Here is a 15,587-nt window from a genome sequence, read left to right as displayed (position 1 = left end):
GCGTCCTATAAATTTGTTAAACTCCTCTCTCCTTGGTTTGATATGTTTGTAAACTCTCTCTCTCCTTGGATTGTTGTATTGTTGGTAAACTCTCTCTCTCTTGGTTTGATATGTTGTAACTACTCTTCTCTCTCTCTCTTGGTGTGTGAATCTCTTGTTGATGCAAACTCTCTCTCTCGATTTGCATCTGTTGTAAACGTCTGTCGGTTGATATGCTGCAAACCTCTCTCTCTTGGTTGATATGTTGTAAACTCTCTAACTCATTGATACGTTGTAAACTCTCTCTCTCCTTTGGTTTGATATGTTGTAAACTCTTTCTCGTTTGAATGTGTAAACTCTCTCTCATTTGGTTTGATATGTTGCAAACTCTCTCTCTTCTTGGTGGATATGTTGTAAACTCTCTCTCTTGTCTGTTAAACTTCTCTCTCTTCTCTTGATGTTTGAACTGTGTAAACTCTCGCTTCTCATGTTTGATATGTTTGTAAAGCTTCTCTCTCTCTCTTGGTTTTGATATGTTGTAAATCTCTCCTCTCTTCTTGGTTTTGATACTGTTGTAAACTCTCTCTCTCTCGTTGAACGTTTGAACTCTCTCTCTCTTCGGTTTGATATGTTGTAAACTCTCTCTCTCTCTTGGTTTGATATGTTGTAAACTCTCTCTCTCTTTGGTTTGATACGTGTAACTCTCTCTCTTCGGTTTGAATGTTGTAAACTCTCTCTCTCTTGGTTTGATATGTTGTAACTCTCTTTCTCTTGGTTTGATATGTTTCTCTCTCTTACTCATTGTGCTGGTTCCTTCTAGGTGAAAAGCATTGGGCCCGCCGCTCCCAGAGCCATCATGGTAGGAATGCCTGTGTGTTGTGGAGTAGGTAGTGGTTGCTCTTAACCACTGATAAACGGTCAGATCGTATTACCACACTCGGTTGGGTAGGATTGGGGGTAAGGTAATCTGATCCTAGATCTGTGGTGAGATGCAACTTTTACCTTGAGTGTTCTATGTGGTGAAGTGCTTCTCCTTGACTTCTATTCTTACCTTTCACTCCTGTCCTGTGTTGGTGGGTCGTGTGTGACATCTGTGTGTGTGTACATTTGCTGCCGGACCATCTAGATCAGTCGTGTGGTGATATTCGGTCAGTTGTAAGATACGTAGTTGATCTCGTCTTATTGAAATATGTCAAACATAATGTCTTTCTGAAGCTTTGGAAATGGCTCATTCTTTACTTAAATTACCTACAGTAGATTTACAAGATCTATCAACCAGAGAGAACATCTCATGTACAACTAACATTTACCTTATTGGCACATTCAGTGACCCCTGACCCCAAAGTGGCCACTCAAAAGATGAGCTGGCGTGTAAAAAAGCGATTAGTAGGCAAATAGAATGATTTTAGCGAAGTGGAAATGAGAAAATATCTTGATGATGTTCATTGCAGTTGACCTGACAAGTAAAGTGCTTTTCTATTCCATCGTGTTGTGCCTTGGTACAGGGTTCCCCAAACTCGGTCCTGGAGTTGCTAGGGCAAAAACCAAAATTTGCACCTGGGGTCCCAGGACCGATTTGGGGAACCCTGCTTAATAAACCAAGCTGTCCCATACTGTCCTGCTTTTCTGTGCCACCAGGCCTGGGTCCAAACAGTGTTTTCTCTCAAATACATTGGGTGTGCTGGTTTAGCTCACCCAGCGCACTGGACGGGTTGGCACTTTCGGACTACCCCATTGGTTTCACTAAACCAAGCTCAGCTTAAGTATTTCAAGGATAAAAAATACTATTTCTACCCAGGTCTGCACCTTAGAGGCAGCTGCCCTATATACATAGACTTGGAATCACTGGCCACTTTAATAATGGAACACTAGTCACTTTATAATGTTTAAATAATGATTACATACCGCTTTACTCATCTCATATGTATACACTGTATTCTATTCTACTGTATTCTAGTCAATGCCACTCCTACATTGCTCAATCTAATATTTAGATATTTCTTAATTCCATTCTTTTACTTTTAGATGTGTGTTTATTGTTGTGAATTGTTAGATATTACTGTACTGTTGGAGCTAGGAAACACAAGCATTCGCTACACCCGCAATAACATCTGCTAAATATGTGTATGTGACAAATACAATTTGATTTGACCTTCCTTGTATGGTTTCCATAGCTACTGTTCTGTACTATGAATATGCTATGCTTCTGAACTCTCTCCGTCCCCAGCATACCAAGAGGAGGTCTCTAGAGGTATGGATAAAGGCAGCTTTGAATGATGTTATTTCTTATTACTTAAAGAAGACATCAGATAAATCTGTGCTTATCCTTGCTAGCYACGTGACCACCCTTCTTCTCCTGTCCTCACGTCCAACAGTCTGAGGGACTACGGGGGAGCTGATACCTCAACTTTTTTTTTTGTTTTACACCGAGAGAGAGATGATTACTTTAGTAGTTCCAATGGAACAGTTGTAAAAATATCAGGAAAATGTATTTTCCATTTCCATATTGACTATTTTTCATGTGATTTAGTGGAGTCCAGGACATGGTGGTGAATATTATAATGATCTGCGAGGTCTAGAGAGACTTTGAGGTCGCTGTAAATGTCAGAGAAACTCTGGSCWTGGAGGAACAGCTGTCAGGTARATATCTACCTCAAGTTCCTCATTCCTCTGCACATTGATCTGGTACTTCCTGAACATAGCTCCATTATTGTGTATTTTAGTTGATTCCTCTTGTTTTAGTTACTATTTTATTTTGTACTATTACTTTTCATCTCTGCATTGTTGGGAAAAGTTCGTAAGCAAGCATTTCACTGTATCGTCTATACCAGTTGTATTCAGCGCCTGTGATACATTTKATTTCATTTGATTTGATTCTCCCATAAAACCCCTCTTATAACGTGACAACACAGGGTCACCCAGGCAGACGATGATTCAGAATCCATCATATTGCTAAATGAGCAATTTATGAAGTGCACCTCACCCCAGCTTCATGCCCCTCCCCCTCGTGCCCTTCGCCTCCCCCACACAGCCCATCACCATAGATTGGCATTGATAGAGGCAAGTCAAGTGAACACTCAGCCTTAATAAATGCATTTGGGTTATTGAGAGTGATGAGACGATGAGGACGGAATGCTCACCGACATTCTGGAACTGACACATCTTACTGGCTAATGTTGCTGCCATTCTACAATAGCACAGGCATTRTGTACCTTTTTATTTAATGTACTGAATTTAACTASCTTTTATAAACAARGTCTGTTTACCCCACTGACTTAAWTATCCCATCAGRTGGCATAGTCTTCTGCCAGTTCATCTGGGTTAGCATTAGATATAACTTCCTAACCATTATCACTAGTGCCACAATTGYGTCAGATATAAGCTGTTGGGATGAGCAGAAGGCAGACACTGGATGTTCCATCCAGGGGTAAAGTAAAGTTTCCTCTGCTGCCGTACTGAGTGAAGCTGGGCTTTTATAACAGTTAACAGTTTAGCGATTAAATGAGTTCAACACCTTCGCTCTGTCGCTTGTCAATATTGCCTATGTCCCACCATGTGTCTGTCAGTGTCTCCTTCGCTGGTGCGCATCAGACAGAGAAAATTTTAGAGGATCGAGCTGGACAGGTGCACGGGTAGAACGAAAAGGGGAATCGGTTGTTGGCAGTGATTCAGATTGTCCAGCAGAAGAGCCAGAGGGTCATAGAAGAGACAACTCGTTGTCACAATATCCCTTGCTACGCATAAAGGCATCAAAAGCAGTACCTCATCCACATGTCTCCTGCACCCGCCTCTCCCCCCTTAGCTTGGAGGTGACCTCTGGTGTGTGTGTGTGCTCGCCTCGCATGTCCGCTCATATGTGCAGCCTGCTCAGTACATCCTGGTCACGCTGTCCGTCCGTGTCAGTCGCCCCCCCTTTGAGGTTGGGGTGTAGCTGTGTGTGTGTTGTGTGTTGTGTGTGTGTGTGTGTGTGTGTTGTGTGTGTCGTGTGTGTGTGTGTGTGTGTGTGTGTCGTGTGTGTGTGTGTTGTACTAGGGATGGGTACCTCACCCTACTGCGAGGCCCCCAGGCCCCCTTTCAACAGCCCCCATCGAGACCCTTACCTGCCACATCGCCCACTCCTGGCCCTTATAACGTGTATCCCAGTGTGAACACGCACGGTCGCCAAGCACAGCTACACACTACACTCGCGAACATATGCTGACACTCGGCAGCGTCGGCCACGCTTTATAACACCCGTATACCTCCGTTCTCTAATGTCTTATGGGATGACGAGTGAATCGATGAGTGAGGTACTCACTCGAACAAGGGCGCACGTCAAGCCACTCATGGCTCCCTTCCCACAGATGGGAAACATTTCTCACGCAGATTGACCCATCACCAATGTAAACAAAGGTCCCCATCGCCGCCTCTTCGAGCACCCACTTTCAAAACACGGGCCTCCTCACCAGAAATGTCTACTAGCACACTCTCAGCAGTACACCCCATCCCTCTCTCCGTGTGGTACTTACATGCTTTTAGCAAATCTCCGCACTCCTAGTGGGCCGCTTCAAGTCTCCCACGCTCCCCACCACACCTCTCTATCTCTTCTCCTCCTCTCCCCTATGCTCTCCCCTTATATCTCGGGGAGCTCATCTCTCGCTCTCGTCCGCTCTTCTCCTCTCTCAGGCCCTCAACCGGCCCCACCACTCTCCATCCTGCATCTCCCCTCCTCCCCCCCTATGGGTAGCCTCCCCCGCCCCTTCCAACCCCACACCTTCCTTGCACCCCCCCTCCCCTTATTGGTAAGCCGCACCCCCCAGCCCCTCAACAGCGCCCACACACCTGCACCCCCCCCCCCTATGGGAGCTGCTCTCTGCTCGCTCTCTGCTCGCTCTCTCTCGCTCTCTCGCTCCTCGGTTCCGATCCTCGGGCGGTCTTCTTCGGGTCTGGGTGCGTTGGCTTGGTCGTCTAGCTCTCTCTCTCTCTCTCTCTACCTGCTCTCTCTCTCACCTCTCTCCTCTCTCTCTCTCTCTCTCTCTCTCTCTCTCTCTCGGTCGCTCTCTCTCGCTCTCTCTCTCTATCGCTCTCTCGGCGCTTCTCTTATCTCTCTCTCGCTCTCTCTCTCCGAGGCGCTCTCTCTCTCCACGCTCCTCGGTCGCTCGGCGGGCTCAACCCCCCCCCAGGCCCCTCAACAAGTCCCTCCATCCACTCCACTCCTGCACCCACCTCCCCGCTCTGATGGTACCCACCCCAGGCCCCTTCAACAGCGCCCCACCCGATGCCTCGCCTCTCCCCCCCGCCGTCCCCCCAGTAATTGGGTACCTCCCCGCCCCAGCCCCTCAACAAGCCCCCAGCATCATTCCTTGCACCCCCCAGTCCCCTATGGGGTACGCGACCACCCAGCCCCCTACAACATGCCCCGCACACTCCTGCCAAACCCTCCCCCCAGTGGGTAACTCCCCAGGACCCTTCAACAGCCCCCACACATACCTGCAACAGCCCCCCCTCCCCCCCGCCCCTTAAGGTGTGTACCCCCGAGCCCCTCTCAACAGCCCCCAGAAAAAACACACTCCTTGATCCCGCTCCCCTCCCCCCTAATGGTACCCCCCAGCCGCTTAACAGGCCCCCACAGCAATCCTGGCACCCCCCCCCTATACGGTACCTCCCCCCAGCCCCTCTCAACAGCCCTCTACCAGTTCCTGTCGCACCCCCTCCCCCTATGTCTCCCCTTGTCGTGGCTACCCTCCCAGCCCGCTCACAGTCCTCTACACCCTCCTGCACTCCCCCCCCTCTTCTGATGGGTACCCCCGCCCCCAGCCCCTCAACAGCCCCACAATTACTCCGCACCCCCCCCCCCCTCTATGGGACCCTCCCACCAGCTTCACTCAACAGCCCCCACACCTTCCTGCACCCCCCCCCCTTCCCCCCATGGTACCCGCCAGTCCCTCAACAGCCCCCACACCCTCTCTCCCTCTCTGCCCTGATTGCTAACGGATGGAGTGTTCTCATGGAATGTCATAATATTAACATTATTCACAGGAGAGTTTAGAAGGATTTTTAAGTCACGAGCTTAACAATGTGCTCCACGGTCTCTTTGCAGTATACGTCATTACTCTACCCCTTGCTTGCAGTTTTTGAGAACACCATTTAACGCACAAGTGCTGATATTATCATGCCAGGCATCAACATAGTAATTGAACAATAAGTGTGTTCATACATTATACATCATCTATATAGCATCTCCACGAGCACTCGAATCCACATGGCCATGATACACCACATCGGCCATGACTTCACCATATGTTATTTCAGCTACCATGCTTTCTAGGTCCACAGGGTCACCGTATGGATCGAGCTCCTGCGCCTGCTCACCTTTGTATCCATCAGTCAGTCACAACCGATTCATACGAGCTACAGCATTGGGGTGTGTTGTGGTTGGATTGGGGATGTAAATAGGGGTTCTGGCTTGTTGTGTGTGTATGTGTGGTGTGTGGTGTGTGTGTCTCTGTGGTGCTCGTCCTGAAAGTGGGTGGGTCTCTGGTGATGATGTGTGGGTCTCGGGAGCTCTCGTGTGGGTGTGTCTGAGGTGTCTGTGTTGTGTGTCCACCACATCCTGTAGGGTATTCAGTCTGGTTTACAGACGGAGTCGTCTGTAACTATTGTCAGGTCTGCCTGATAGAGGAGTCCTAACCCCAGTGGGATGCAGCTGTTTCCTCAGAGGACAATGTTAGATACGGTCCAAGGCTACGACCAATCCCGCACGGAGGATTTCTTATATAGTATTATGTAAAGCCACAATCTTGTCCTATGGAAAGAAAAGAAGATTCACTGTCCAGTTATACCCATATCTCGTCAATGACAACCATAAAGTGTCCCACGCGGGCCATACAGAAAGCACACTGGGTTTTCAACTACGGGGTCTTGTTGTTGGGAATGCCTAAAAGCGGGATGAGTGTACTTTTAGAAAGAAAATAACAGCTTGTAGAGCGGTACATCAGAAAGATTACAAGGACCGAGACAAAGATAGTCAATTCTTTATGCGAGTTCTAGTATTGGGTATAGATTGCCCTCGTTTAATAGAACCCTGCTCAAGCAGTTTAGATTGAGAGGACCGACCTGGTAACCAATATACAAGAGATTGTTGCAGCAGTGTGGGTGACACTGGCTGTCAAGCCTTTGTTATTAGACTTAGTTGTGCCCCCCTGGCTCCTTCACACAGCCTTGTTTGGAGAGGGATTTTGTTTAATGAGCCTGGTGTAATAATGGAGGTCACCTGTACAAGCTGGTCTTAGATTGGACGCACCCAGTGTGTATACGACCTCGATCCCAAGTCTGTTTTTGATTCGACGTAGCACCTGGTCCAATGACCTGTCAAGCTGTTTTGTCATCTGGCTAGATCTGGTAAATCGGCTAGCACCTGTCACAGCTGGTGGTAGTTACTGGAGTTGTTAGAGACGCGGCTAAGATGCCACTCCTAGTAGCTGATTTCAGATTGTCAGAATTCTGGCTATAGCACTTTGAGCCTTTACAAAGCTTGTGTCTATATGCGTACTTTCGGTCTCTGTCTGGTAATATAGGGCCTTGGTAGCTATTTTAGATTGGTAAATCTCTACGAGTAATAGACGCGTTCAAAAGGCATGTTTACACGGATTGGTAGACGCTGGTAAACGCACTGGATCGAGGACAGGCTGGTTTAGATTTGTAGAGAGTCTGTGTTATAAACCTTTGTAGCACTAGTAAGATTGAGAGAGGATCGCGCTAATAGCTCGCACCTTTTCAGCTGTTTATGATTGTAGTATCTGGTAAAAAACCTTTCAAGCTGTTTAGATTGGTCTAAAGGAAACTGGCATCTGGGTAGTATTGAGGCATTGTGGGTTCACACATTTGCGATCGCCTGTTTGAGATTGGTACGCATGAATTCTGGTAAACGTTGGTAAGAACATAATGGTGGGCCTTTCATACGCTGAGTGATTAGAATGTTATGAGGCCATGGTAATAGGCCGCTGCTGTACCAATTTCAAAGCGTAGTTTATTATTTAGAGTATAGATCTCTAAACTCTGCAGTGTTTTAGATGTTGGATGAATGAGACTTGGCAGTAAAGCCCTTTTATAGGTCTGGTCTTCGATATATTTATGTGCGCGTATCGAGTAGCCTGTGATCTAAAGACCCATTCAGCTTGGTGTGGCTCTATGTGTTGGGCTTGAAATCTCTGGGGTTAATCCACCTGTCAAGCCTTTCTTAGGTAGTCTTTGGTTACGGGATGCCCTGGTAATCAACACCCTTGTCAAAGTACTGCTGTATTAGATTGGGTAGATCTGGTAACCCTTTCAAGCTGTTTTCAGATTGTTAGACCTGGTAACCTTATAGCTATTTAGATTGTACTGACCTTTTGGTAAACCTGTGTACTAACAGCAGTTTTAGACTAATTTGGAGACCTGGTAAACCTTTCAAGCTGTGTAGTGTCAATCAGGAATATCAATCACACGTATATTGCATGTGTCAATTCCAATACTTCTCCTCTCTCCCTTATCAGATTAGTGGAGAACCATAACTGATCAGCTAAGAGGGGAGGCGTCTTTATTTTGACATACCCTCGTGGCAGGTCCCAACAACCAGATGTTGTGGTTTTCAGGGGAGATAGGAAAGAGAGCCTATCGACATGACTTCAGCTTTTGGGACGTCATCAAAGCAACGCTCCATCTTACACTCCTCCTCCACTTTACCTGGATTGGTTGAAAGAGTGCAGAGAGACCCTCATCCCCGACAGATATTTTTCCTCTCGTCAAGACAGTAATATAGGTGGCCTAGTTTAGGTGTTTATTTATCCTCCAGCTACCTAGGTTAACTTAACCCTATCCACTACATCCCGGTTATACACCCGTATCCGCACGCTTATCTCCTATGCTACGTCAGGTAACTACCCCTATCGGTCGAAGGGCTGACAAATCAGGGATAACGCTGAGACCTACAGCAGCTACGGTCTGGTTGAACTTTAGAAAGCCCTTATCCAGCTACGTTTCTAGTGATTATTACCATCCCCTGATCTCAGCTACGCTCGGTTAGACTTAACTCCCTATCCAGCTCGTCAGCGGTTTGAAATTAAACGCCCTATTGGCTACACACAATCAGGTTAGACCTATCCCTATCGCACTACGTCAGGTTCAACATTCACCCCTATCCCGTCTACGTTGCGTTAATCTAACTCCGGCTCACACTGGTTTTGAACCACGTCACGTCTTTTCACCCACCACACACCACGCGCTCACACACACGCATCGAGGATGACATCAACTCATGTTAATCACCTCCACAGTCAACCGCTACCGGGTCAGGGTTACCTTACCCCTCAATCCAGCTTAACGTCAGGTCTACCATTCCTATCCAGCTACCGTCAGGCTTAAAGCTACGAGGATCTATCCCGGCTACGGTCAACGGGGGTTAGACTAATAACACCCTAATACCCGGCTAACCCACTCAGTCATTAACCCTAATCCAGCACACACACGCACGCCTCTAAACCCTAAACACCATCCGTTATATCCCAAGCTAAATCCAGAGGGTTACACCCTTAGAACAACCTATACCAGCTACGGTCCGGGCTGCTTTAACCTATCCCATCCAGCTACGTCAAGTTAACCTAGTCTGCCCAAGTGTTAGATCACTATGAGGTCTGAGTGCTGTTCGTCAGTGTGTGTGGTGGTAGATCGTGTGTTGTAGACTCTGTGTGTGGTCGCTCTAGTTGCTGTGCATACGTCGTGTAAAGTCGGTCAGTGTGGGTGTGATTGGTGTGTCAGCTCCGTGGTGCCTAGTTGTGGTCGGTGCACTACTGGGTTCAGGTTGTTAACTTTAACCCCTAGTCTGCAGGCTACGTTCTATAACCTAAAATCTATCGCCGGTCTGTGTGTGTGTCGTGTGGTGTGTTTGTTCCGTTTGATGCTGTGTGTAGTGTTCGTGTCCCGAGGCGTTTGTGCTCGCTGTTCTAGGTGAACAGCGTTCGCCTTATCGCTGGCGGATCTACGTCAGGTCAGACCTTCAGCACCTTACCCGCTTACATCAGGTAACTTACGACACCTGGTGCCACGGCTACTATCAGGTGCTGTTTGAACTCCTGAGATTCGCAGGCTTCGGTTCGGTGGTGCTTAACGCTGAACACCTCTTCACGAGCTTGATGTTGCTAGGCGTTATACTTGATACACGCGTCGTTGATTGGTGACCCTCACTACGGTCAGGGTTAACTCTAACACTATCCGCATAGGCGTTACGGTCAGGGCCTCTATATACGCTTAGGTGACCTGATCTCAGCTAGATCGGTCGCATGGGTTGTTTTAACGCACTAGACACCTATCCACGCTACGTCAGGTTAACCTTAACCCTATCCAGCTACGTCAGGTTAACCTACTCCCCATCCAGCTACGTCAGGTTTAACCTATCCCCTATCCAGCTACGTCAGAGCTTAACCTATCTCCCTATCCAGCTACGTCAGGTTAATCCTATTCGCCCTATCCAGCTACGTCAGGTTTAACCTATCCCCTACCAGCTCTACGTCAGGTTAACCTATCCCTATCCAGCTACGTCAGGTTAATAACCTATCCCTATCAGGCTATTGCTCAGGTTAACCTATCCCCTATCCAGCTAAGTCAGGTTAACCTATCCCCTATCCAGCTACGCTAAGGTTAATCTTTCCCCTATCCAAGCTAGTCAGTCCAGCAACTAGATCATATACCCTCCACTCTCACTCACTCTCCACCAACACACTAGGGTAATCTTATGTCCAATACAGTCCATCCACTTCCCACCTGTCCTCCTCCTCCTCCTCCTCCTCATCTCCCTGGCAATAACAAACCCATTTCTGGGAGCTCCTCCAGAGAGGAGTTTGCGCCATAGGCCCGAAACGGATGACAGAGCACTGGATGTTCAAGCATGATATCCAGCCTCTGGGCCCAGGCGGTGGCTAGTGGTATGTGTGTGTGTGTGTGTGCTGTGTGGTGTGTGTGTGTGATGGTTGTTGTGTGTGTGTGTGTTGTGTGTGTGTTGTGTGTGTGTGTGTGGTGTGTGTGTGTGTGTGGTGTGTGTGTGTCGTGGTGTGTGTGTTGTGTTGTGTGTGTGTGTGTGTGTGTGTGTGTGTCGTGTGTGTGTGTGTGTGTGTGTGTGTGTGTGTGTGGTGTGGTGTGTGTGTGTGTGTGTGTGTGTGCTGTTGTGGGTTGTGTGTGTGTGTGTTGTGTTGCTGTGTGTGTGTGTGTGTGGTGATGTGTGTGTGTTGTGTGGTGTGTGTGGTGTGGTGTGTGGTCGTGGTGTGTGTGTGCTGTGTGGGTGTGTTCTCGTGTGTGTGTGGCATGCTCATCCCGTGTTGTCTTCTTCCAACACAGCTAATTGGTCACCTGATTACAGTGGGATCAATGAACGACCAGTGCAGGGGCTCTCAGCTCAGCAGGACTCCTCTCTGTCTGTCTATGGGGCTCTCTACAGTACTGTCTCTATCTATTTCTCTATGGAGGTCTCAAAGCTTTCTCTCTCTGGGCACTGACAGTGTGGGGCCAAGCCTGAAGTTAAAGGTGTGATTGGGGTGTCAGTCCTGTGTGTGGATTAACTACAACGAGTGACTGGAAAGTGTTTTGGTTTTACAGCTAGAGAACAATATCATTACAGTAGAAATCACGCCTGGCATCTGTTTCTGTGTTTGATAATATCCAAGAACATTAAGCACATTCATATATTCAGAAAAACCCTGCCCTCACGTCTGTGACCCTGCCCTCACGTCTGTGACCCTGCCCTCACGTCTGTGACCCTGCCCTCACGTCTGTGACCCTGCCCCACACGTCTGTGACTTTTTCACAAACATTCTCTCTCTCCAGAAACCAAACTCTGATGTCAACTGTCAAGCTATACTTTATAGAAATAAAATACGCTCATACAGATGTATGATCTTAATTTGATCACTCTTTTGTTGCTAATCGTTTGCCTGTACTGCAGGACATGCAAACTTGTAGTGTATTTGAGTTTTAAAAAGGTTTATAAAGTTTYTAATTTCCACTTTTCCACTTGATTTGTCCTAAGGAAAAATGTATCAATTAATTATAATCCACATAATAATTTTCACTTTTCTWGTTGATGCATTTTTTATTTTACTGGCTCAAATTAAGATTCTACATCTGTACACACCCACAGCGCATGTACTCTGATGACACATTCCATCTTCTAAAATAAATGTCTCAGCTCTATGAAAGATTTAAATGGAGTGTTACAGCAGTGGACTCTGGACTTTTGAAACAGGCACAAAAGCACACAGCCAAGTCAACGTGTCACAACGGCACTCTGCATCTGGTGTTCAATCTATCTATCATTGCTTTTTCACCTGGATCACACACACACACACAGGCACACGCACGACGCAACGCAACGCACAAGCCAACAACCACACACAACACACACACGAACACACACACACACACACACACACCACAAACTACACGGGAGAGAGAGAGAACTCAGCTAGCTGCTTTCATCACCTGACTCATTAAAGGGTCACATGGTCACCAAGCAAGAATCACCTTCACTTTCATCCCAAATGTCTGATTCAAGGGTTAGAAAATCACAAACAAATTGTCAATCTTAAATGGATTTTGTTAATGTTAGATACATGATTATTTTATTATGGCCTCTTTTTTTCAGATAATGCATTTTATTTAAAGAACAAGGGCATTCATCTCCATGTCAGTGTGTATGTTGAATATTACTGATGTGTTGTGAATAATGTCAGTGGTGTGATGTGAATTTACATGTCAGTGTGTGATGTGAATATTAACATGTTCAGTGTGGTTGGAATATTACATGTAGTGTGTGTGTGGAATATACATGTAGTGTGTGTGTGAATATTACATGTCAGTGTGTGTGTGAATATTGTCAGTGTGTATGTATATTGCATGTCAGTGTGCCGAATATTCTTCAGTGTGTGATTCATGCAGTGTTAACATGGCTTAGAATTTAACGACGGGACTGAGGAGTCTCCATCTCTTCATCCTTCCCCATTCTTCATCCTTCCTCTCTTTTTATCTCATTAGTTGTTTTGTCTCCATCTTCTGTCAATATTCTATCCTGTCCTTGATAGAGGGCGTTAAAGGGATTCTCTACATCTGAATATATACGTTTGTCAGTTGTTTTTTATTACCCCGAAAAAAGTGGTCTTTCAGTGGTGCTAATCTTCTTTATTCATTTGGGTTGAAGCCTGTAGATCACGCTATAAATTCATAGTCTGGATCAACATAACAGATAGCAATTGAAAATGAACTCAGCTTGATTTAATTTAAAGACCACTTTTGAGGTACGGAAACATCTGACAAACGTTCATTTTAGGGTTGAACCAAACCTTTAATGATGGCGCCACTAGATCTCCCTTGTATCCCTTTAATGATGCCCATAGATCTCCCTTGTACCCTTTAATGCCATAGTCCTGTATCCTTTAATGATGCACACTAGATCTCTTGTATCCCTTAATGATGTCCGCACTAGATCTCCTTGTATCCCTTTAATGATGCGCCACTAGATCTCCCTTGATCCTTACTGATGCCATTTCCTTTAATGATGTGCGCCACTAAGATCTCCCTTGTATCCCTTTAATGATGGCCGCCATAGATCTCCCTTGTATCCACTTTAATGATGCGTCGCCACTAGATTCCCCTTGTATCCCTTTAATGATTCGCCACTAGATCCTCCCCTTGTATCCCTTTAATGATGTCGCCACTAAGATCTCCCTTGTTCCCTTTAATATGCGCACTAGATCCCTTGTATCCCTATTATGATGTGCCGCTAAGATCTCCCCTTGTATCCTTTAATGATGCTTTGCCATAGATGTCGAGCCCTTGTATCCCTTTAATGATGCCGCCACTAGATCTCCCCTTGTATCCCTTTAATGATGTCGCCACTAGATCTCCCCTTGTAATAAACCATGTCATTACTTTTGATCAGATACAATATCTGATATGCTTATCACGTTGAATGATCGTCTCCATTGCTGTTTTCACAGGTACCCACCAGCACAACTACAACCATATGGTTCTAGGTAGCCCAACACGCACCCATAATGGTAAGGACAGCTAACAGCARTGCATCCAGACACAGGGTTATGTTACAGTATCCACTGCAGGATAGGCTACTACAGAGAATTCATGCCCAGTACGTTACTTAGTGTGGATATTGAAAACAGAGCCACCGAGATATTTGTACAAAGACGAATGGCCATTCTCCTGAAAAACGAAGCCCTGGTTTTGGGAATTCACTTTTAAAACACTCTTTGACACTAATATACTGTACAGTATGCTACTAATGATACCAGCCTGCTCATTGATCTTTCCACATCCATTCTCTTATATCTATATTTCTTTCATTAACAATAGAATCATAGAAGTGTTACATTTCATAYCTATGACCATGTATTCCTTTAAACATAGCGAATGAAAAGCCATTTAACCTCGGCCTAGCCTCTGATTGGCMGGACATCAAGCTAGCATCCTGTTAAGGTCAGGGCATCATGGCTGTYTGGTTCTACCACAGAAACACGTTCCTCCTGGGATGATTGACCCTGTCATTATACGATTCTATTSTAACCTTCTGCTCTCGCTGAGGATATCAGCCCCGGTTTCATTACAAATGGAATTTTYGGGATTTTCTGCTACCAATTGTCTCTATTCATTCACAAGAGCCGGGTTTAGGGGCTGATGGAGAGATATAAGGAAGCTGGTTTCACAAGGACAAAGGGTGAGAAGAGGACAAAGAAGAAAGAAAAGGAGAGATAATCCACTGCCTTTGTATTTGTTTAACATTGGATTGGCCTCTTTGGCTTGTATGCTGATGTTCAGTGTTGGCTCAACCCTGCGTGGAAGCCTCTCCCCTCTAGGACTTCCGCTGGGTTTTAAGGAGATTCTGTAGTCGCAACACATCTCCTCGTGTGTGACAATTCAATGTGTGATCCATGAAGAAAATCCCTATGAAATCTATGGGAAACAATAGAAATCAATTCCGTCAAAACACATCAAACGCACACACTTCAATCACCAGCCACATAAAAAGGGCTTGTTGTACCAATGTGCTGTGTTGCTTAGATACACTGCAACCTGTGTTGTCCTCCATGAGTGAAGCAACCACTGGCTTTTTGTCAATCAAAGAGGGGATAAAAAAAAAACGTATTCATTCATAAGGTGCATTATAACTGTATTTAAAGGCACATTAGATAATTGGTCTGTTCCAAATACATACAAGTTATAGACATCATTAGTGTTTACCTGGACTTATGGTAATGAATGAGAAATGTGTTGTCTGGTTGTTGGTGGGGTGTGTGTTGGTGACCCAAACCCAGCCAACACACTCATAGCCAACAACACACCCAACCAATACACACCCCACCAACACCAAAACCCAGCCAACCATCACCACCCCACCAACACCCAGGACAACTACCAACCCAGCCAACACACACCCCACCAACACCCAGACAACACAAACCAGCCAACACACCACCCCACCAAAACCAGACAACACCCACCACCCCACCAACACAAAACCCAGCCAACACACACCCCACCAACACCCAAAACCAACATACACCCCACCAACACCCAGAACAACACAAACCCAG

General features: G+C 46.2%; 1 protein-coding gene across 3 annotated transcripts in view; it reads left to right on the top strand.

The window, feature by feature from the left end:
- Positions 1-15,587, top strand: part of LOC111978779 (protein shisa-6-like) — a 144,692-nt gene that overhangs the window by 112,663 nt on the left and 16,442 nt on the right. For all 3 annotated transcript variants that reach the window (XM_070448226.1, XM_070448225.1, XM_070448224.1), the window contains exon 5: positions 13,980-14,039. In XM_070448226.1, coding sequence (XP_070304327.1) covers positions 13,980-14,039 — 60 coding nt within the window. The remainder of the gene's footprint in view (positions 1-13,979; positions 14,040-15,587) is intronic.

This window comes from Salvelinus sp. IW2-2015, linkage group LG18, assembly GCF_002910315.2.
Source record: "Salvelinus sp. IW2-2015 linkage group LG18, ASM291031v2, whole genome shotgun sequence".
Lineage (NCBI taxonomy): Eukaryota > Metazoa > Chordata > Actinopteri > Salmoniformes > Salmonidae > Salvelinus > Salvelinus sp. IW2-2015.
Note: the sequence above shows the minus strand (reverse complement) of the source record. Positions and strands in the feature narration are given on the sequence as shown.